The sequence below is a fragment of the Capra hircus genome, chromosome 7 (assembly GCF_001704415.2).
Source record: "Capra hircus breed San Clemente chromosome 7, ASM170441v1, whole genome shotgun sequence".
In the NCBI taxonomy this organism is placed as follows: domain Eukaryota; kingdom Metazoa; phylum Chordata; class Mammalia; order Artiodactyla; family Bovidae; genus Capra; species Capra hircus.
In genome coordinates this window covers 29,159,290-29,181,219 of record NC_030814.1, presented here as the reverse complement: position 1 = coordinate 29,181,219, position 21,930 = coordinate 29,159,290, and the positions used below count along the sequence as shown (strand labels likewise).

The 21,930-nt window shown below is 37.0% G+C and overlaps 1 protein-coding gene across 4 annotated transcripts in view; it reads right to left on the bottom strand.

Annotated features, from left to right (window-relative positions):
- Positions 3,438-21,930, bottom strand: part of SSBP2 (single stranded DNA binding protein 2) — a 308,955-nt gene continuing 290,462 nt past the window's right edge. For 2 of the 4 annotated variants that reach the window (XM_018050056.1, XM_018050058.1), the window contains 3 exons: positions 21,434-21,462; positions 15,834-15,932; positions 6,209-6,810 (listed from right to left, as the gene is read on the bottom strand). In XM_018050056.1, coding sequence (XP_017905545.1) covers positions 6,781-6,810; positions 15,834-15,932; positions 21,434-21,462 — 158 coding nt within the window. In that variant the 3' untranslated portion in view covers positions 6,209-6,780. Of the gene's footprint in view, positions 6,811-15,833; positions 15,933-21,433; positions 21,463-21,930 lie in introns of all 4 variants that reach the window. The other 2 variants (XM_018050055.1, XM_018050057.1) reach the window with 2 other exon arrangements.

Here is a 21,930-nt window from a genome sequence, read left to right as displayed (position 1 = left end):
AACAAGAAACACTGAATTCTTTTACAAATTGTATTCAAATTTTTGTATTTAATATGTGATAACCAAGATTATATTGTGAGCACACTTAAAAGCAAAGTTTTCCATGTGACATGAGTAGATATCAAGAGCTTCCTTCCTATTACCATCAAGAATTATGTGCTGTAAGATGCAAAGATTAAAATCACGTGAGGAAAATTTGAGAAAGGCAAAGAGAAATGCAACTGTAGCCAAGCTGAGCCCCACAGACTTCAAGGGAAACTTTGCAAACTGAATGAGACAGATAACACTTGTAGGTGTAATGTCTATTGACTTGAGGGCTTTCTAAAAAGCACTACCATATTTTTCATCAGACAGTTTTTGCAGGGAATAAAACTTGTATAATTTCTTCTTAACTTTTATGCCTTTCTAGATATACAGGGTTTATTTTACCTTGAGGGATACACTGAGCTATGGGAACACTCCATGAGTCTTACTGTGTGGGGCCGGGTGTCACCCTTCCTTTCCTACTCTTTCACTGTTATCTCACTCACCAGAAGGAGCCGAGGAGAAATTAAACCAATTCTACTGACTTTTGTTTATCTATGTTACTCTTGTTCTGAACCTACATGATGCTATTGCCATTAACAGCCACTTCCATACAATCAGAAATAGTTTAAATAATGCCTTCTGAAAAAGTTCTTTGTTATAGGATGCTAGCTGTTTTAAATTCAGGGACTCTTCTCTTGCCTTGCTACCTACTTTCCATCTGCCAGAAATCCAGACATCTTGCTAAAACTGTCATTTAATAAGTTACTTGAGGTAACCTTTAGCTCAGTAAGGTGTCTGACCAATAGGATTTACAGTTTTTTCCACTCTAAACACTATGTACAAATGTGTGGCATCACTGAACTAGAAGACCCCATTTGGATCAAAACCATAATGCTAGAAATCATTAACATTAAATCCTCTTAAATACTACAGAAACAGTATTTAAGAATTTATTGAAGAAATAATTTATATATTTCCACTGATACCTAGGATGAATTATTTTTAACCTCAATTATAGACCATCCTCCTTCTATATTCTTATCTATAGAGCTGTGCACAGAACCTACTTCAGAATTTTCATGTGGGTAAATAAATGCTTATGGTGAACTGAGGCGACAATCTGTGTAATTCATTAGAAAGATGAATGTACTTGAGAAGAAGCATAATGTTACATGAATTATGTGCATAATAACGTCAGACTTCTGCATTATGTGTAATCCTACTTGGAATAAAACACTGAACTTTTATCCATTAATTTTGCTAATAATATTACTACTTTTTGGTAGTCAAAGTTTAGTTATCTGACTATAAAAAGCTAGACACTCATCATAACCTATTTAAATGCATATAAATAAATTCTTTGATACACAACTGCTGGTTTTGCATAAAGCAGAACATCTAATTCAATTAGAGACACAGATGTCCACATTAGTTACAATTCTTATCATTCAGAAAGCATTTGTGCTAGTTTTATATGAACAATTTCCTTTACTTTTTCAATAAGTAATAAAGTTAGTCTAGCAATGAAAAGGTAGAAACTGTAAATGAAATACTGCATTTTAACATTAAATGTGAAAATGTGTGAAATGAATGGATATTTATGTACATCTTTATGGCAACCTTTCCCACTACATGAATAGCTCAGATATTTTTACAAAAACAGAGATAAATCCATTTGAAAATGTAATAATGCACGTGCGCATGCATGTGCGTGCACACACACAGAAGATGCTAAATTTACAAAACGTATCAGGTAGCTGGTGGCCGTGGTAGAATGAAAAATAGTAGATTACGAACAGTCATCCCAGATTCCAACTATATTTATACATTAATTGTGCATTTATAAAAACCTTACAAATAATTGTTTTTCCAGGAAGACATTATAAGTAACATTTAAATACATGTAGTAAGAAAACATCTTAAATTCTTAAAATCACAGTTAAACAATACAATAAGCTGATGGCTATAAAAGAATCTGCTTTGTAAAGACTTGTCCATTCATGTTTGAAACAACACCATGTTCTTTATTCATTATAACATATAATTTCTGTGAAGTTTTTTTAATTGTTTCAATGCATGGATAATTATTCTGAAATACAACAGAAAGTCACATACATATTTGAACCTGTTGTTTATATTAAAAGCATTTCTAAGGTGTTGCTAAGGTTAAAGCGGATTTACTTTCAAATTATGTAAACTGGAAAGGTTATTTGAATTGTTTTCTAATAAGTAGATGATTAATTGCATTTACCTGTCAGGACATGATGGTAATTTAGATAATAACACATTGTCTTATGTTCTGAGAACACTATGGAGAATCCAAATTTCATTTTCTGGGCAATATACTGAGGTCATTTGGCACACACAAAAGAGAAAGTGGGATAAAATTTTGATGTTAACTGCAAATAAGTTCTGGGAATAAATATTTTTTCTAGGAATATTAATACTTGCCTTTGTCATGCTAATTGCACATCTCACTTAAAAAATGGAAATGCCAAATATTTCCAGGAAAATATTACATTTCAATGACTGAGATAGTCGAAGTGAGTCCAGTCCTGAAGACAGTAAATCCACAAGGGGAGGTGGTGGAAGATAAACTGTAATTCTATACATGAAAAGACTTAATTCCACTTGAAACTTTATAGTATCTATATATTTGTCTACATAGTTAAGGTTGTAGACAGCAAAAGTATTTACATTAAACTACTTATAGAAATTATTTTTCTTCTATTCAGGAAGACCATTACACTAAGTTAAAATGGGGAACTTAGAGGAAATACTCCTTGGGAGACTTACTCAATTGAGCATTTCTCTTTAACACAAAGTTCAGAAAAGTAATTAAAGAGGTCTCAGGTGTTTTCATCTGTAGGTCCTTCCTTTCAATCTGAATTACAGTCCATGGGTAAAGTCGACACTTGTGGTGAAATGGATGAATGTGAATTCAATTTCTTCTAAACACGTCTACATCGAAAGACTGTAATCATCGCACAATTCATGGCAGTGAAGTGACCAAGGATTTAGGTGGGCCCTTACACTCTTACCTTTAGATGCACTGCCTTCGTAAGAAAGCCTATCGTGGACAAGCTAGTACAGGGTGTGAAGCAGGCGGGGCCGTCTGCTTATATTTGCATTACTCTGTCCATCCCAAATGACTCAAATCAGCTAATTTTTACCATTGAGATAAAACACAATCAAAGGGAGGAATTAATAGTTACCCAATCCAAGTCATAATGGAAGTGTTTTGTGAGCAAACTTCACATTGCTCCTCCCAACACACATGTACACACACACACACACCCGTTTAATATGCCAAATGGAAGTGTGTTGATAGTGGTTCACCTTTCCAGTATTTCTCAAGGTATGGTTCACTGACACAATTAATGGTGACAATCTAAAAGTGGAAACTGTGATTTTTTTTTCCCCTGGGAAAACTGTATACTGTATGAAGAAAACCCTAAGGGTGGGTAAAAATGTTCACTTTTTATTTCTACTGGAGGATGCGAGATTGGGAGGGAGGCATGAAGAAAAAGGCCAATGAAGACTTCATGGCATTAAGGACTGTGGAAAACTTTTTGCCAAGGGCTCAGTACTAAGTGCCTGGGTGAAATGATATTCTCAAAATGAAATGATAGGAAAAAGGTATGGACAGATGTAGGGCTTCTGCATTTTCCAAACTGAACTCCTTTATTTTCATTTGCTCTTTCAAACCACAGGAATACTGTTAACTGAATGAGCCTATGAAATGCAACAGAGTTCAGAATGCTTAGAGAATCATAAAAAAAGACATGGACATTTTTGCTATTTTATTCCTGGAGAGAGATGATTGTTGTAGGCACTTTCCATGACTCACAGAGCAGATTTATTAATTTTCTGGCCATAGAGAAATCTTAATCTCACATTCTTAGCTATGTAATTCCTGTTCATCAGAAACTGAGTCCAAACTGGAACACTTGGGAAGAAGCACTAACATTCACCCATCAAAGCTGTGGGTTGTTACCAGATCAGTGGTACCTCCAGACTCTGTTCCCATATGCAATTTTGCTATAAGAAAGACAGCTGATTAAAGACATACATACCTTAGAGATAACTTGTCATATATTTTCAACTATGGTGAGTTAGGCAGAACGCAAAGCAGAGTGATAAGAATTAATGTTTTCACCTATTTATTTTTATATTACACATGTATATTTTATATGTTCAATGTAGGCAAGAATTGCTAATATTACTGTGAGATGAAATGTTAAAAGTAACTCAGGAAAGGGTAGTATACATAAAGACCAACACAAATGCATGAGGTGAAAAGAGAAAAGGATAAGGTTTAAATGATTCAACTCCTAAACAAAATTAATATACAGATATACTGTTTTCCATTTGGTAGATGAGAAAATTATTTGATGTTAGAATTAAGTATCCTTATTTTCTAGTTTTCTTGAATACAGCGTCTTCAAATTTTCAACTGTCAGGAACTTAAAAGACTAGCTATTTTTAATCTGGGTTCCAAGAGAAAAAGAAATACTTAAGCTGAATTGATTGCTATACCTTGGTTTTTACTTTTATTTTTTTAAACCAAATAGGCTAGAAATAATGGGACCCATATTGCCATCCACATTCTAATATTACCCCCAAAATGAGAGCAAGTAAAATCATGCTCATGATTCTTTGATAATAAGAAACAATACCTTCTTAGAAGGCAAATAAAAGAAATTCAAGATCAGTAACAATGGAGAAGAGAGTCAACAAAATTTTCAAAATTCTAGCATTATAAGATTAAGCTTATCACAAGACGGTCAGTGTTCACACAACTATCATAAAGTGAAAATTAAAATTATCCTTGGAAAATTCACGTGTCTGTACAAGGTGTCATCTTCAGGCTACCCTGGCTTGAGTTAAAGACCTTGTGGTCTGAATTTTTCATGAAAGCTTGTCTGCAGCTTGAAAGCTTGAAGCTGTTCTCCAGTGTGCAGTCCTAGCCTCTGCACAATGTGTGATTAATGGCAACTAGTTTGATTAGTTTAAATCTGGAACATAAATTTTAATTCAACTTCCTTTTCCCCTTTTAACAGTTCTGCCTAGCATCCCTGTCATGCACAGGCAAAAACCTTTATTTTCAGAAGGAATAAATCCTTGTGGATTTGAGAGAAGTAAGTCATCTAGGATCAATGATGAGTAAATATAATGCCAAAGTGTCACTTTAGAGACCATTTGCCTCAAGAAAGATGGATGCCCCTTACCTGATATTAAACAATGCTTTTCAAAATCTCTTGAGTTTGGATATATAGTTGTTTACAATTTTAACAGGAAGGATCAGCATCTTAGCTTTCAGAGTCTAAAGTTGGTCTTCACACTTTTCCATTATAACTTTGGTGTTTACATGTATGATGGAACACAGGAAACACAAAAGATCTGAAAAGGGCCACAGAGCGATGTGTTTTCATAAGGGAAGTGTTTTGTTTAAATTTTTCTAATGTTTTCTGAACAGTTATACGAAGTAGAATATATGACTGATGTCAATGACTACAATAATTTCCCTCTAATAAAAGTCCTATATCCTGGGAACACAGCACCTGCTTTGCTGCCAGTGAGTAGGGACACAGTCAATTCTGCCACTAGTATGATACTTGGGTAGACAAGCGGCACTCCAGAACCCCTGGGGTGTGATTAAAATTTTCCTTCTCCTTTGTGCTAAAAGCCTCAATCATTTGAATGTATCTCTTTGCAGTGTCTGTGTGAAAATGTTCACAAGAAGTCTGAATAAAAATGAGGCACCATTTCACATTAGTATCTTATTAAAAAACAGCTCTAGCATTCCTGGTGACAAGTGACTAATTCAAGCTAATAGTTACTATGTCTGGGCTTTCTCGTGTTAAAGAGAAAATGTGTTGCTAAAAATATGATGACCCCTGGCACTTTATTGCTATGGTCTAAGCAACTGCGGCTAATTACTGATTTTCTGTATCATCTAAGCCAAATCAAGAATTCCACCTAGAGCAGTTACTGCAGAAATATACTGTGTTAGGCCCCAGCTAAGCTTCTGTTGATTTGAAGTTTTTTTCCTACATAAAAAGTACAAAAATACTCACTGAAGGTTACTGAGAAATTGTTTGATTTGACATAAAGATGAAGACACACTTCTTTTCTTAGTACACGTTGTCATTCACAGGATAACTTGCATCACACGCGATTTAATGAAAGCTCTCAAATAAGCGATTTTATTCCTATCCATGATTGCAGACATTTACAAAACCATAACATCTGAGTTCACCTTAAAAAATAACTTATATAAAGCAGTGATATACACAGCACAAAATAGTTCAGGGAGGGGCAGGAGCAACTTTTAATAATTAAAATGTAAACGTGAAAAAAAGGATGGAATAAAAGTCCCTACTCATTTCTACGTAAGATGTCATGTGATAGTTATTTTACAATGTCCTGTGGGTCAATGTATGTATGTGTGTGTGTCCATGTAACATACACACATACAATACATTCTCTTTCCCACACATATACATACACAGATAATCATTTGCAGTTCAGTTGAGGGCAATTCTAATGCGCCGCTCCGTACAGTTGTTCGAATCACGTTTGGACCCGCTTTCTTCACAAAATAGGGGAGAGAGCAGGAAATAAAAAGGTTGGTTTGGTGTGACTGAGATTCCTTTGTTTAACTGTACACTGTGATGAATAATTTTCTTCCGTAGTAGTTCTGTGAAGGGCTGACTCACTGTGGTTTCCATGAGGAGACTTGGTAATGGATCACACACTCATTGTCATGCTAGGGGAGTACTAGGAGAGAAGAATCCATATTTTAACAATTCTACAGGCCACTGACATCCCCCTTGGTAAACAACAGTAACTGTGAATTTTAATGCTTTTTATGAACAAGCTTTTAATACACCATAAAAATTTAGAAAGCAGGAAAAGAGTAAATTATATAGAATTGACTGTCCTGAAATGTTAAGTATTTCCTCTGGAAAGCAACCAGTCCTGTCCTCTCTCTGAGCGTAAGGGGCTGATAGGTACCTGGTCCCTTAGCTTTTTTTCTTCTAGCCAGATTCAGGTTTTATGGGCCCTTGGAACAACTAGGACAAAAATCTAGCCCAAGGTCGAATCATATGAAATAAGTATGGGGGCAGGCTAGTCTTCGTTTTTCTGCTAGCTTGGTTAAGATGGGAGGCTACTAGCCTCTCAGTGCTTGTTTTCTCACCTGTTAATTCTGCTTAATGATAGTGTTAATCTTAAAGGGGTTTTGGGAGGTTTGAATATAAACCCCTTAAAACTATGTATTTATTGGAAACACAGAAATGTGCTCAGTAAATGCTGGATTAATAATTGAACTTCTAGCTGGCCATAAGAAATCCTCACTAGAGCACTGAAAAAATATCAATACTTAGAGTCTGATTTATACTTCAGCATATAAACTTCCCTGAAACTCTGACTCCAATCTCAATCCACAAGCATTTCTGGGTGGAAGTAGGGGCTCTGCACCACGTGCTACTTGTCTGTTTGAGGCTGACCACTGGTATAGGTGAGGCTTTCAGAAATTTGGAAATATAGTCTTATAAACGATAAATAGAGCAGTTATTTTGATAATGATGCCAATATACCCTCCTAAAAAGCTTTTCTAAAGCTTTTTGTTTTGTATTGGGGTATAGCTGGTTAAGTGTTGTGATAGTTTCAGGGGGACAGTGAGGGGACTCAGCCATACACACACGTATCCATTCTCCCCGAAACTCCCCTCCTCTCCGGCTGCCACATAACAGTGAGTAGAGTTTCATGTGCTATGATGTAGGTCCTCGTTGGTTATCTACTTGAAATAAGGCCCAGGTATTACTTCTTCTCCACAACTCCAGATGTGTTTCTAATGAGCAGCCATGTTTAAAAACACCTGGACTATATGATCTTTTATGTTTATCTAGTGTGTTTCACTTTTTCTATTTCATATTCAGTGCTTCCAATTTCATTTAGTTTGTTTTCCAATTTCTCTATCACTTTTGTTTGTTCTTTCTCAAGTCTATCAAGTATAGTAGAAAAGCTTTTGTGTATATATATATGTAAATAGTATGTATAATATATATTTTAGAAAACATGAATTTTTGCCTAATTAAAAAATTTGACATTTGGATTCCATTTGTTTGACTTAGTATGAACAGATGCTAGATTTCTAGTTGAAAAATAATAGATATGCAACAAGCAACAAAGGTTTACTCTATAGCACAGAGAACTGTAGTCGATATTTTGTAATAACTTATAAGGCAAAACAATCTGAAAAATGATACGTGTGTATGTTTACCTGAATCACCTTGCTGTGTACCTGAAACACTGTCTGTCAACTATACTTCAATAAAACACACAGATTAAAAAAAACTAAATATAGCAGTGTGCACATGTCCATCCTAAACTCCCCAACTATCCCTTCCTCCATGCTTCACCCTCGGCAACCGTGTTTGTTCTCTAAGTCTGCAAGGCTCTTTCTGTTTTGTAAGTAAGTTCATTTGTATCATTTCTTTTTAGACTTGACATATAAGAGATGCCATATGATATTTCTCCTTCTCTGTCTGATTTCATTCAGCATGAAAATCTCTAGGTCCCTCCACGTTGCTGCAAATGGCATTATTTCATTCTTCTTGATGGCTGAGTAATATTCCATTGTATACAGGCACCACATCTTTTCTCCATTCCTCTGTCGATGAGCATGTAGGTTGCTAAATGTCTGGGCTCCTGTAAACAGGGCTTCCATGTGCCCTCATACTCTTGAGGAATAGACTGTGATGGAAGAGTTCTAGAGTAGCACTGCCCAACAGAACTTACTTCAGTGGTGGCCATGTTCCACAACCTGTGGTGTCCAGCACGAAGGCCACTAGCCACATGTGGCAACTTGAGCACATGAAACGTGGCTAGGAACTAAAATTTTAACTTGATTTAACTTGAACTTGTTTAAATGCAGCTGGTGGCCTCTGTCTTGGACAACACATTCTAGATCATCTGTCATGGGAGAAGCATCTGCTACAAATGGAATGTTCTCTGGATGAAGGGGGTTTCCAGATTAGATGTAAATATGAGGTCTTAAATACTTGACATGTTTTATAAAAAACTGAGGACCAGGGCCTTTTCATACTGTTCATGGGGTTCTCAAGGCAAAAAATACTGAAGTGGTTTGCCATTCCCTTCTCCAGTACATCAGTTGATGCTTTTGAACTGTGGTGTTGGAGAAGACTCTCGAGAGTCCCTTGGACTGCAAGGAGATCCAACCAGTCCATCCTAATGGAGATCAGTCCTGAATATTCGTTGGAAAGACTGATGCTGAAGCTGAAACTCCAATACTTTGGCTACCTGATGTGAAGAACTGACTCATTTGAAAAGACCCTGACACTGGGAAAGATTGAAGGCGGGAGAAGGGGACAACAAAGGATAAGATGGTTGGATGGCATCACCAACTCAATGGACATGAGTTTGGGTAAACTCCAGGAGTTAGTGATGGACAGGGAGGTCTGGCGTGCTGCAGTTCACAGGTCACAAAAAGTCAGACATGACTGAGAGACTGAACTGAACTGAGGACCAAGGCAAAAGGGAATTCCTTTTAATGTGGTACTAATGATTGTGCCTCATGGAAAGAGGCAGATAAAGTGAGAGGGTTTGGTCCATTCTGCAAGGGCTTAACCAGGAACAATGATGATCCTGAGAAGAAAGGCATGAACCTTTTGAAAAGGGAGCAGAGAGAACAGATGATGTGAACTCCAGATGAGCTAAGGTGGTGTAGGAATCAGAAATGAGGTATAAGGTGTGGACTAGATATGGATGGATGTGTTAATATGGAGAAAGCAAGATTTCCCAGGGAAGAGTGCAGGGCGACAGTGGTTCAGCTGGCAGAAGTCTGGACTGAAAGGCATCAGTTTGATCTATGGCTTAAACCCCAAACCCCACATTGATCTTGAGTAAAAGTAGATGACTAGGCCTGAAAACGGGTCACCAGAGCCTGAGGAGGATTGTTAATCCTTTAAACACAGGTCCAATCAAGAAAAAATCTACCTGTTAATCATTTAATAGCCTCAAATTTCCATTCAGTCTAGAAAAGCTAAATTAGACATGTTACTGACTTTCCATGTTGGAGTACAGTGAGTAGGTTGATAAAAGGGGAGACTGCTAGAAAAGACAAAGGGAATTTGATTTGATAGACAATGTCTTCCCCTTTAAGCTTGACAGTGGCAGCAAAAAGCAAAGCTAAATAAAGCCCCAAACCCCAAACAATCATAGACAGGGATCTGTGAAGTGGAGCCCACCCTGACCCTGTGCTGGGAGGGCATCTACCTCCAACTCATCAGGAGAAACCATGCAAATCTCCACGACAAGGAACGGCAGCATGCTGCCACAAACTATCCACAGACTTTGACAAACGATTATATTTTGGTATTTGACATTTAGGAGCAAGACTAAACAAGAAGACAAATGGATACCAATGTTTTAGTAAAAGTAGAAAACATTAGAATATGGCAAAATGGGCACAGGAAATTTGATGTTGTTCAGTCACTAAGTTGTGTCCGACTCTTCATGACCCGCATGGGCTGTAGCCCACCAAGGTCCTCTGTCCATGGATTTCCCAGGCAAGAATATTGGAGTGGGTTGCCATTTCCTTTTCCAGGGGATCTTCCCAGATCAGGGATGCTTTCTATGGCTACTGTTATTTATAGTAAGAATCGGTGAATCAGTCATGTTGCACACAGAACCTTCTGTGATGATGGATATGTTCTATTCTGTGCTGTCCAGCACAGCATCCATTAGCCACACATGGCTACTAAGCCCTTAAGATGTAGCTAGTCTAATTTAGGACCTGAAAATTTTACCTGGATTTAATTTTAAAACAACACAGCAAAATCATCAATCATTATTTTAAAGACAAAGACTTTAATGGGTATATTGTGCCAATCTAAAAACAGTAAAAGCCTTTAAAGCTTTTCTGAAAGGACTTCAAAGGGTATGTTGGAAAAATTTTCTGGGTAAGTCATAATTAATTCTACAGACCATCTCATTTAATGCACATCCTGAATAACCGGATTTTTAAAATCCCTGAATCCTTTTTTCATAAGGATTATTCCAGTTCATTCATATGTCAAGTAACATTAGGTAGTATTGTTAAGAATCCATTACAGCACTCATTCTAATTATGCACTGTTTAAAAGCATGCACACATCCAAACAAATACACGTGGACATGCCCTGCTACCAAGCATCTGTATTGGTTGGTCCTATTTCTTAACACTAGCAATTGTTAAGATTTTTAATCTGGATTATTTCAAATGTCTTAAGCAAATCTTACAGTGAAATGAGAATCTGTTACAGATTCATTGGGAAGTTAAAGAGAGTTAGGTTTATTCAGGGAGGAAGCTGAGTGGAAAAATAGGGTACACCGAGAAAGTCAGGGCCAGATTTAGTCACAAAGGATGGAAGCATCATCTCTAAGCAACACGACTCAGAAAAATTAGCAAGCATCTAATAAAATTTAAAATTTGAAAGTACAAGTAACGGTAAAATGAGGCCCTGAATATATTTGGAATAGTGAAATAGATTGTGTGTAACTAGTAAAATAGTTACTAAATAATATATAGTTATAAAATAATATACAGTTACAAAATAATATAAACTAATAAATAGTAAAATAGATTGTGTCTATATAAATGACGGGCTATTTGCACTGCTAAGGCTGTGAACCACTTATCTGCTATTGCTTTTATTGAAACTGCTTCAACTAAGTGAGATTGAGGGAAATTACAAATTTTCTAGGAAAACTCACAGAATGTGCAAGCAAAGAGGAATTTTGCTATTGATTGCTATTCAAGCAGAAGAGAAACAGCTGACATTTTTTTCCAGAAGTAAAGAGAGAGTAGGTGTTAAACGGGGTATCGTGCTTAGAGACATGAAATACTCATGGCACACTGTCCTGAGGCCACACTGCAACGCTTCTGTCCTGCCACTGCGTCAGTGCGCCATGGAATATTCCCGTGTTTACGCGGGGGGCTGTGACATCAGGTTCCCCTCCGTCAGATGGGAACAGTTTGGCCTTACAAAACTGTTGACTGCGTCAGTGTTTGGTTTAGCATGTGTAGCATGAACCAGAGAATTTATTATACCCACTTCAGGTACCGTGGACTTCATCGGAAGTATCCATTAAATCTTCAACCAATGTGTGTGCATTTCTGTTCACACACTTTAAGAACACTTCAGATCCTATGTTTATTTCTAAGCATCTAGATATTTTCTTTTCTTATTAAATAAGAGATAATATTACAGGTACCTGAGCTGAACTAAAGTGAAATAAATCTAGTGTGTATGTGGCTATGTTAAAAAAAAAAATACATGGGGGCATATGTGATTTCTTTGCAATAGCAGAAAATGACAAAAGGCAGTAAGCGTAGTAAGAAATGATCTACTGCCTTGTTGATAATTCCTATTTGGCAACATGATTTTGACAGCATGTTTGCTCAGCTGATTATAGTTCAATGCTATGGTGAAGTATTATGCTAAATTAATTCAAGAAACAAAACTGCTTTCTCCTGAGAGGCACGAAGCACTATTTTGAATTAAACCTTTTTGTATTGTTTTCAAAACCAAACATTTCCTAGAGTTTGAACACTAGGGGGCATCTTTGTTTTTTGAAATAAAGGCTTGTTTATGATTTCCCCCCGCCCCAAAGAGTCTGAATAGTGGCTCTATTTTTTTGGTTCACATTTTTCTACATAAAGTATGTTGGCACTTCAAGGTTTCTGCCTTTGGGTGGACATTTCCGTCTGTATATGGATTATATTAAGCAGCATGTATGAAATAACTGGGACAGTGTCTGTAACAATCAGTTAATAGATGTTTGCTTCCTTCCCAGGCGTCTTCTGTGGTTAAACTTCAAAATAAAGAGTGACAAATGCTCAAAAGGCAGACTGCTCAAAAATTTTGGCTTTACAGACTTTATGTGCATTAAACACTAGAATCTGATTGCATGTTTAGTCACGGGAAATGTTTTCTTTTTGAATTCATTAAGCAGTTCTGCTTTTCCTTGATGATAGTAAAGCTAACTCAGGAGAGATACCTAGTCTATTTACAGCTTTAAGGCCTTACTACATTTGTCTACATATGTCTACATACTACTACAATTTGCAATGAATTTCTTTTGTCTTCCTCCTCTCTGCTCTGTTTCTTGATCTTTTAAAGTGCAAACAAAAATGCAGCAGAAGAATCCATATCAAGGGCGTCATTCATAGTGGAGACCCCCTCATAAGGTGGGGGGGCGGGGATGGCCGGTGGCCAGTGTGGACCTGCTTCCAGGGCTGCGCTACACTCCAGGCAGAGGCAGGTTTTCCACCCCCATCCAAGTAGTTCTCTTTGGGGGACTTTTCTAGTGGGGACGAGAGAGGGGAGGGGAGACAGGCTGGAGCTTTTTGTTTTTTGTAACTCTGCATAGCAGCTTGGCATTTTACCTCCTTCCTGGCTTCAAGGGTAGCAAGGCCGAGCCAGGGGAGGGGGAGGCCCTGCTCAGCTGCTCTCTACGCTGTGCACACAGTCCCAAAGGGATGCGCTGTTTGGTGTGCGCATAGTCCACCTGGGGCCAGAGGGCGAGGCTGGTGTTTACACAAAGTAGATTTTCAACTCCCCTTCTCTGTTTTTCTGATCACCACGAAAAGCTCTCTGATGCCCACTATGAAGCTGGCCCCTCCCCGACGAACAAGCTGTCACCAACAAGGAGTCTGGGAAGGAAGAGTGGGGAGAGTTCCTCTCGTCCCAGCCTCTAATGTCACATGGGATCTCTTTAAAGAAGTTTTCTTGTCCAATACAAAGCTAATAAATTTCCTCAGTGCTCTTTAAACACATGGTTTCTATCTATTAACAGTACCTGTTAATCTGACACTTGGTTTAATTAGTTGTGTGAACACATTTTCCCCATCAGATTTGCATTCTTTGAGGTTAGGAATGTGTTATGTTTATTTCAGAATACTTTGTCCTTAACCTAGTGCTCTGCATACTACAGGCTCAACACATGTCTAATTGAACTGAATTAATTATCATTTACCTCACTGAATTATAAAATTTTGTTACTGGAAGAATTAACATAAAATGAAATTAATGTCTCTAATTAGACAAAGAGAATAGTAACTAAAATTAATTTGTCCATAGTCTTGAAGCAAACTAGAGAACCAGGATCCAAAAAAACAAAATCCCATAACCCTAAGCGTTATGACAAACTACAAAGTTTCTCACATTTTTCTGTTTCCTCATCACTGATGGGCTAATCCTTTGATTTTTTTAAATATAAATTTTTATGTATACCTTTCTTGTCCCCACTAATCGTATATAGCATGCAAATAAAAGCCAAACTAAAAATCAGTGTAATCTTATGTCTAGTTTTAACAGAAGTCAAGTGTCAAATTACAGGAAGTCTTGTCCCAGGTAGAGGTGCTAAGTCAATACCAAGAAGTAGAAGAATCCACATCTTGGGTTCCATTTGGGGATGTGGCCATTCTGGGTTAAAGTTAGGCGTGCTACAAGCTACTGCTTCAAATTCTGATCTCTGGTAAAGGCTGAATTAGGGCAAAATGAAGGTAAAATCAGAAGGGTTTCTCTTCTGATTCTGCTTATAGTTTGGTAGATCCTCCATAATTTTAATAATGGCAGCACGTGTACTGGAGGCACTGACCCTCTGGACATGAAACCAGCCTGGGTTCTGAAGTTCTTCATTCCAGTTCAGGCATTCTTAGCAGAGAACATGGATCAGCACCACTGAGGAAGCTTTTTCACCTGGAAGTATGCTGGGCCCCACTCCCGGATATCCTGAGTCACTGGGTCTAGGGACGCTTCTGGGAAATTGTATTTTTAAAAATTCTACAGGTATTTCTAGTGTGAAAAAAACAGCTAATTAACTATTGTCTAGTGTGATCATTCCTTGAGAAAGATGCCATGTTGCCCTTTTGGTCTCTCCAGTGCCTAGCATATTGCTTTGGCGAGTGCTCAGTAACTGTTAAATGAAGGAATGAATTTTATTGCTTCCCTGCTGCTGTCTGGAGTAGGCAATGGCACCCCACTCCAGCACTCTTGCCTGGAAAATCCCATGGACGGAGGAGCCTGGTAGGCTGGAGTCCATGAGGTCGCTAGGAGTCGGGCACGAGTGAGCGATTTCACCTTCACTTTTCACTTTCATGCACTGGAGAAGGAAATGGCAACCCACTCCAGTGTTCTTGCCTGGAGAATCCCAGGGACGGGGGAGCCTGGTGGGCTGCCGACTGTGGGGTCGCACAGAGTTGGACATGACTGACGTGACTTAGCAGCAGCAGCAGCAGTTGCTGCTGTCTATTTTTATGTAGACATGAACGCTGCCTTTGTTTAAAACTATAGTCTCACAAAAAATGATGTATCTAGTTCAGGTTAAATGTAAACAACACGTTAACACACCAGGCAGGAAAGTCTAGAGTGTGAAGTACAGGCATCTTAGAGACAAGTTTCGGAGCCTCAAAGGGTGACCCAGGACGCTTCAGTCACGTGGAGACTGAGGAAGGTGATCAAATGTGCAACCTGTTTCTAGCAGGTTCCTTCACAATGCATGATTTCTGTAGAAAAATTGTTCTTAGAATTTTCATTTTTGTAACCATGTACGTATAATCAGAGTTGAAAGTACATTTTTTTATGTTTTCAAAGAAATTCCACATTGTTTTCTCTTAAAAGATCAACCTATTGAACTCTAAATAGTCATAATAATGGCTTCATGCATTTATTCTAAAGAAGAGCTTCAGAAATAAAATCTGGATATAATAATGTAGTCAAGGGAATACTTACACTCTCACTCTGAAAAGGATTTAAGAAATTTCCCCCCATTTCACCATCATCCCTTGGAGTGCCCGGCTGATTACTCAGGCTCATATTATTGGGAGAATTCTGTAAACGAGATTTAGAAAACAAAGCATTTTTAAGATTTTAATTTCCCTTTTACACTGTATTGTTTCAAACATGGAATCTATAGCATCATCTCTAAGAACAAAGTAGACATAATTGCTACCTCAGACTTCTACCATGGATCCCAGCTCATCCTTTGTACCTTGACAAGACCTATATACTTTCCCAAATGAAAATTAAAAAACAGAAACCCCAAATGACTCCCCATAACTCTTCATGTTAATCTCAGAATCAATATTTATTCAAAATCTCACCTTCAGTTTATGGAGTTCCTAGGACTCTGGAGATTTTAAGAAACATTTCCAGGCGGCCCATGATGAACAGAGCGGGCTACCCATTGATTAGAAAGGATGGAACGATGCCTTCCCTGGGTGATTTTACTAAGCAGACTCGAAAGGTCACTATTTTCATAAACATTTCCCTTTAATTCTACATGTGTTTTACATAAGTAACATGATTTTAGCCATTACTTTTATATGAACCATAAGGAAAGAAAGGAAAATAGTTAACGATAGTTAAGAACAAGAGGAATAAATACCCTAGAACTTGAGAATTCAGTATGTACTTGTAGAGGGAAAGGAGGCTCCTGTGTGGAGTGATCTCGAATCTTTTCCAACCATTTGTTTGAGTAGATGTATTCAAAACTCTTAGGATAAAATGGTTGATAGGAGCTATCCAGTCAAACACTAAGTTAGCAGTATATTGCTTTATGCTCTATTTAAATTTTCTGGTCCCATTATTACTGTGTGGTTTCAGCCACGTGAGGTCATCTGACACTCCACCTCGATGGGGAATGCAGAGTGGCCAGCAGCACACAGAGCTGCGGCTATGACCGAGGGATTCTTGCAAAAATAAATGGTGAGGGTGAAAACTCTTACTTGGTATTTCAAATGGAAGCCAGGCTTTGGAGTCTTTTCCTGAGTCACTGCCATTTATATTCTGTTTCTGAATAAGTTTTTTAAAAAATTTTTTTAAAGAAAATTTCTGAGGATTCTGACTTATGTCATAAAAATGAAAATTTCATGAATGAGTTATTCCCAGAAGAATATAGGCTTTTAAAAAATACGGTTACAGTGTAAAGCAGAGACAGGTAGATGAGCTGGTGGAAATACAGCTCGTGTCTTGCCGTGCTCTGCACCTCAGAGGGAGGATCTGAGAAGACGGATTCTCTGAAGTCCATAGGAGCTCCATCAGCCAGTGAACCCCAAGGGCCCAGGAACCACTGCCTAATGGCATAAAGAGGGTTCTATTTTTTTGACAATTGTTTTTCCTATGAAAGTGTGAATTTCCTAAGTATAAAATAACTGAACTTTGAAATGTATAGGGATAACTTGATTTCCTGGAAAAATTAAGTAAAATTGAGATGCAATTACTTAAGCTACAACTCACTAAAATAAATTATTAATCAACTGTTTTAAAATAAGGAATGATAATATTGACTTAGTTCAAAAAAAGGGAAAATTTATTTTTAAAAATACTGTAAGATTTACCCCAAGTCTAGCAGTCTTTTTGGTCCAGACAGATTTGTCATTTCATGGAGAAACTGTAATCTTGGAGTAAAAAAGAATCTAACATAGCTCTATAACCGTATTTGAGCTGTGTACTTGGACGTACTCAAAAAAGTGATGAAATAAGCCCTCTCCATCCTTGCGTAATATTCAGACCCCTAGTCAGAAGCCTGCAAGATACCCTGAGAGGAACAGCATCTCTGACTAAGCTGGGGTGCTCCCAGACTCTGTTGCACTTCTGCCATGTATCATTCCTTTAAAAAATTTTTCATTTCATATTTAAACATTTTTTTTTAAACTGGAGTATAGTTGATTCGCAATGTTGTGTTTCAGGTGTATCACCAAGTGAGTAAGTTATACAAATACGTATATCCATTCTTTTTTTCTAAGATTCTCTTCTCATACAGGCCATTACACAGTACTGAGTAGAGTGCCCTGTACTACACGGCAGGTCCATATTAGTTATTTATTTATACAGAGTACTGTGTGTATGTCAATCCCAATCTCTCAATTTATCCCTCCCCAGCTTACCCCATAAGCTTCTTTTCTACATCTGTAACTCTATTTCTGTTTTGTAGGTAAGTTCACTTGTACCTTTTTTTAAGATTCTACATATAAGTGGTAACATTTCTCAATTTACAACTCTGAAAGTCTGGCTACATTCATATTGATTCCTGATTCAAAGTGTCAATTAAAATATTTGAAGTTTAAAAGTAACAGTACATTAATATTTAAATACTTATAAAATACTTCATGGTGGTGCTTTTCCTGCAGTCTTTTCATAGCATGGTGACTCAGTGTTAAGCTGTTTTATGAGCAAGTAGTGGTGTAGGTAAGAACATTGGAAGGAAAGTTATACACACAGCCTTATACATAACTAAACTAAGTATCAGATCTCTGAAACTTGTTCCTATCTAGGTCACTGGGTGTATCTGAACATTGTGAAATGATATAGGACATTAAAAAAAAAATGAGGTAAATTCTGTAAAATGTTGTGAAAACAACAGAAGTTGCTCAATGGGGAGACTTAAGGAAACCATCACAGTGCTGTTGATGGTCCCTGGATGACATGATGAGGATATAGGGAAAGACAATACTGATACTGGCATTGTAGGTTGGGGTGAGGGAGCAGGTTATGGTTCCAAACACCAGCCCAGAGCAGGTTACGACGGTGGGTGGCAATGAAGTGTCTATACGTTGCATGTAACTGCAGCTCTGTTTTTGTGTAGTATCTCCAGTAGATTTCATCCACGAGACAAGACTGTAGTGCACAGAAATGGTTATGTTGGTCAAACAACTTTTTAAAATAGGAAATTTAAAAATGTAACACTGATGCTTGACAACCTAGAAGGGTGGCATAGGGAGGAAGGTAGGAGGGAGGTGACATGTGTATACCTGTGGCTGATTCATGTTGATGTATGGCAGAAATCATTACTGTATTGTAAAGTAATTATCCTCTAATTAAAAATTAAATTAAAAAAAGAAAAAATACAGGTTAAATTGGAGAATTAGGAAGATGCAACTGGAGGCTCAAGAAGGATTGTGAACAAAAATAAGCAGTAGTGTTTATTAAAAAATAATATCATCTTCCCATTCACAAAGAATAACTAGAAAAAGAATAGAATGAAAAGGAAAGAGCCCAGGAAATAAGAGAAAAGAGAGGAGAGCTTCTTGAGATAGCTGGACATGTGTTGGAAAGGAGGAAGATAGGGAAAATGAAGTTAGTGACACCTTGCATAACTCAGTGTGAAAGACTGAAAAATTAAGCAGTGAGTGGAAAGAAGTAGGGAAGAAAAAATTGGGAGGGGCGTGTACGGTACGTTTGATGCTGCTGATTAGAGATAAAGTGACCATTAGTGTAGTGGAGATGGGACAGACAATCGTGGTGCCATCACCCTGACAGCCTGGTTAGAGCCCACAACCTGGAATGAGCAGTGAGGTGCTGCAGAAATGAGATGCTTAGGAGTCCATTTGAAGATGGATGCAACTAGTTATTTCTAGTACACTGTTGAGTGGCAAGTTTATTACTTGGGCATAATTCTTAGGTCAACTGAAATGTATTTGAACTTCCCTTTGTAAAAGTTTTTCCTTATGGTAGTTGTTTGGTCTCCTTAGTTATACTAAGCTTTTTGGGGGCAGAGACTATATCTTGTTTAACTTTGGATTTTTATAGTCCAGATTAATGCCTTAGCACATTCATGTTTACTGAATGAAGGAATTCCTGCCTACGTATATGAACCACTTGAGGGCAAAGATTATGTTTGTATTTAAAGAAGTCTTTTGTATTTTCCCACAGCGCACAAGGCAGTATTCAGTACACAAAAGTACACAGTGGGCGGTCAATTAATGCTTCAAGAATAAACAGTACATCCTTAGGCAAGAGAATGTTACTAGCAGTAGACACAGTGTGATGGAAAAACCTGTTTCCGGGAATAGGAATGGAAAAATAAGCATAGATGGTGTGGCAACAGATCTGATCGGAAGGTAGATTAGAAGATGGTATTTCATTTCTCACTATGGCCTTTAACAGTTTTTAAAGTGCTTTATAATTGCAAAGTACTTCCCCATGCAAAATTTTGTTTACATCTATGTAGTATACAAGGTTATGTTAGTGGAAACTTTAGGAAGATAGCCTTAAGCAAACTGGATGTTTCCACCTTTGTGTAAAATAAATTATCTTTAGATATTAGAATATGCTTCTCAAATTTAACTTCAGACATTTTACTGTGACCACAAAGCACAATTCAGCCAACATCAATTGTCAGATACCTAAGATAGCCAATATAATCATGGTCATCTGGTTTGTAAAGGTGCTTCTGAGAAAGAAGTCTCTAATGGAATTATACAATGAATCTTATTTTGAAAACAAGATTTTTGAAGGCTTACCTAATATAATTTCCCACAGAGGTAAGATAGTGCCCATTGTATATATTTATCTATTTTTAGAAAAGAAAAAGAGCTTCCCAGTGGTTCCTAAACACAGACATCCAAACTGCAGGTCAAACTTCTCGGGCCAAGCACCCAAGTGATGCAGATATAATGTCAGGGTGCCAATTAAACTTCTTTCTCTCTTTTTCAGTTTGAAGTCTTAATTTGGCAATATCCATAGCTCAACTTCATTTTACTTTTCTTGGCATCAGGAATTTTACTTTATTATACATGAATATAAATTCAAAGTGGAATTAAAAATGAAGGCATCCTTTAATGAATTTCTGTATTTATTGGCAAAAAGCAGACTTCTGAGAGAGTCACTCTAGTGGTAGTTAATAATTAGTTCTTATCAGCCATTCTAAATATATATTTGACCCACAGAGAACTATTTTAAAATTCATCATGACCTAAAAACTATTTAGGTATTCTTCTTCAAAAAATATAAGGCATCTTAGCAAAGGATTAATTTTAGATACTCAGATGATTGACAGAGGAAAATCATGGACATGTGCTATTAGAAGGGTAACTTTCCAACTTCTGTTAAGATAACTTCCCTCTAATTACTTTCTTACTCTATTTTATGGAACTGTAATAATGATTAAGGACATCAGCATTGCCTGATAAGGGTTTGAATGACAAATGAGATGTATAAATGTAATACTTATTGCATATAATAATCACTTTTTCAAATTTACCTCTTTCATATTGCTCTAGACTCCTTTACATTTTCAAGATTATCTACACGATGTCAGTTTGCTTTACAAATGTGCAGCAGCATAATGTGATTAAACTGATTGTTATTTCCTGGGTATCAGTTAATCATGTATATCACATCCTGTAAATGAATCTTAGCATGCTTTGAAACCTTCTTAAAAGACTCATTTTACCCTTTCCCACAGATTATGTGCATTAATATTTTAAACTTTTACTTAATTGTATCTCGCCTTCTACTTTCAAGCTCTTATTCAAGAACAAAATTCATAATGTTACTCTCATAATCTTAATAAGAGTTCAGATTAAAATCACAGAAGATACAATACTCACCTTGGAAATACTGTCCATATCTCCTGAGCCTAAAACAAAATAGAGAAAAAAAGCCTTTATTAGGTAAATATTCTATTTATAAATTAAATACTCCTTTAATATAAACAAATGCAATAATCAAGTACACTGTATGTATTTTCCAATGCATGTCTCCTGGATTTTTGAATCTCAAAAAATGACTTTTCTCTATACTATGTGGTGAATAAGTATCATCTGATGGCTAATTCAAAGAAAAATTGTAACTACTTCCCAATCATCTACTTTTTTTGTATAAAAAAAAAACTATTGCTATCATAAATTCCTGAAAGCAAAATAGCAGACATACATATCCTACTCAATTCAAAATTTTAACATGTGTATACTAATACACATATGTGTATATGTTTACTAGATAGCAAGAGAGAAATCTCTTTTCTGAACTGATGCTTCTATAAATCTGATAAAATGTAGAATGGGCACTTGCAACATGACCTGACAATATTCTGAACCACATTTTA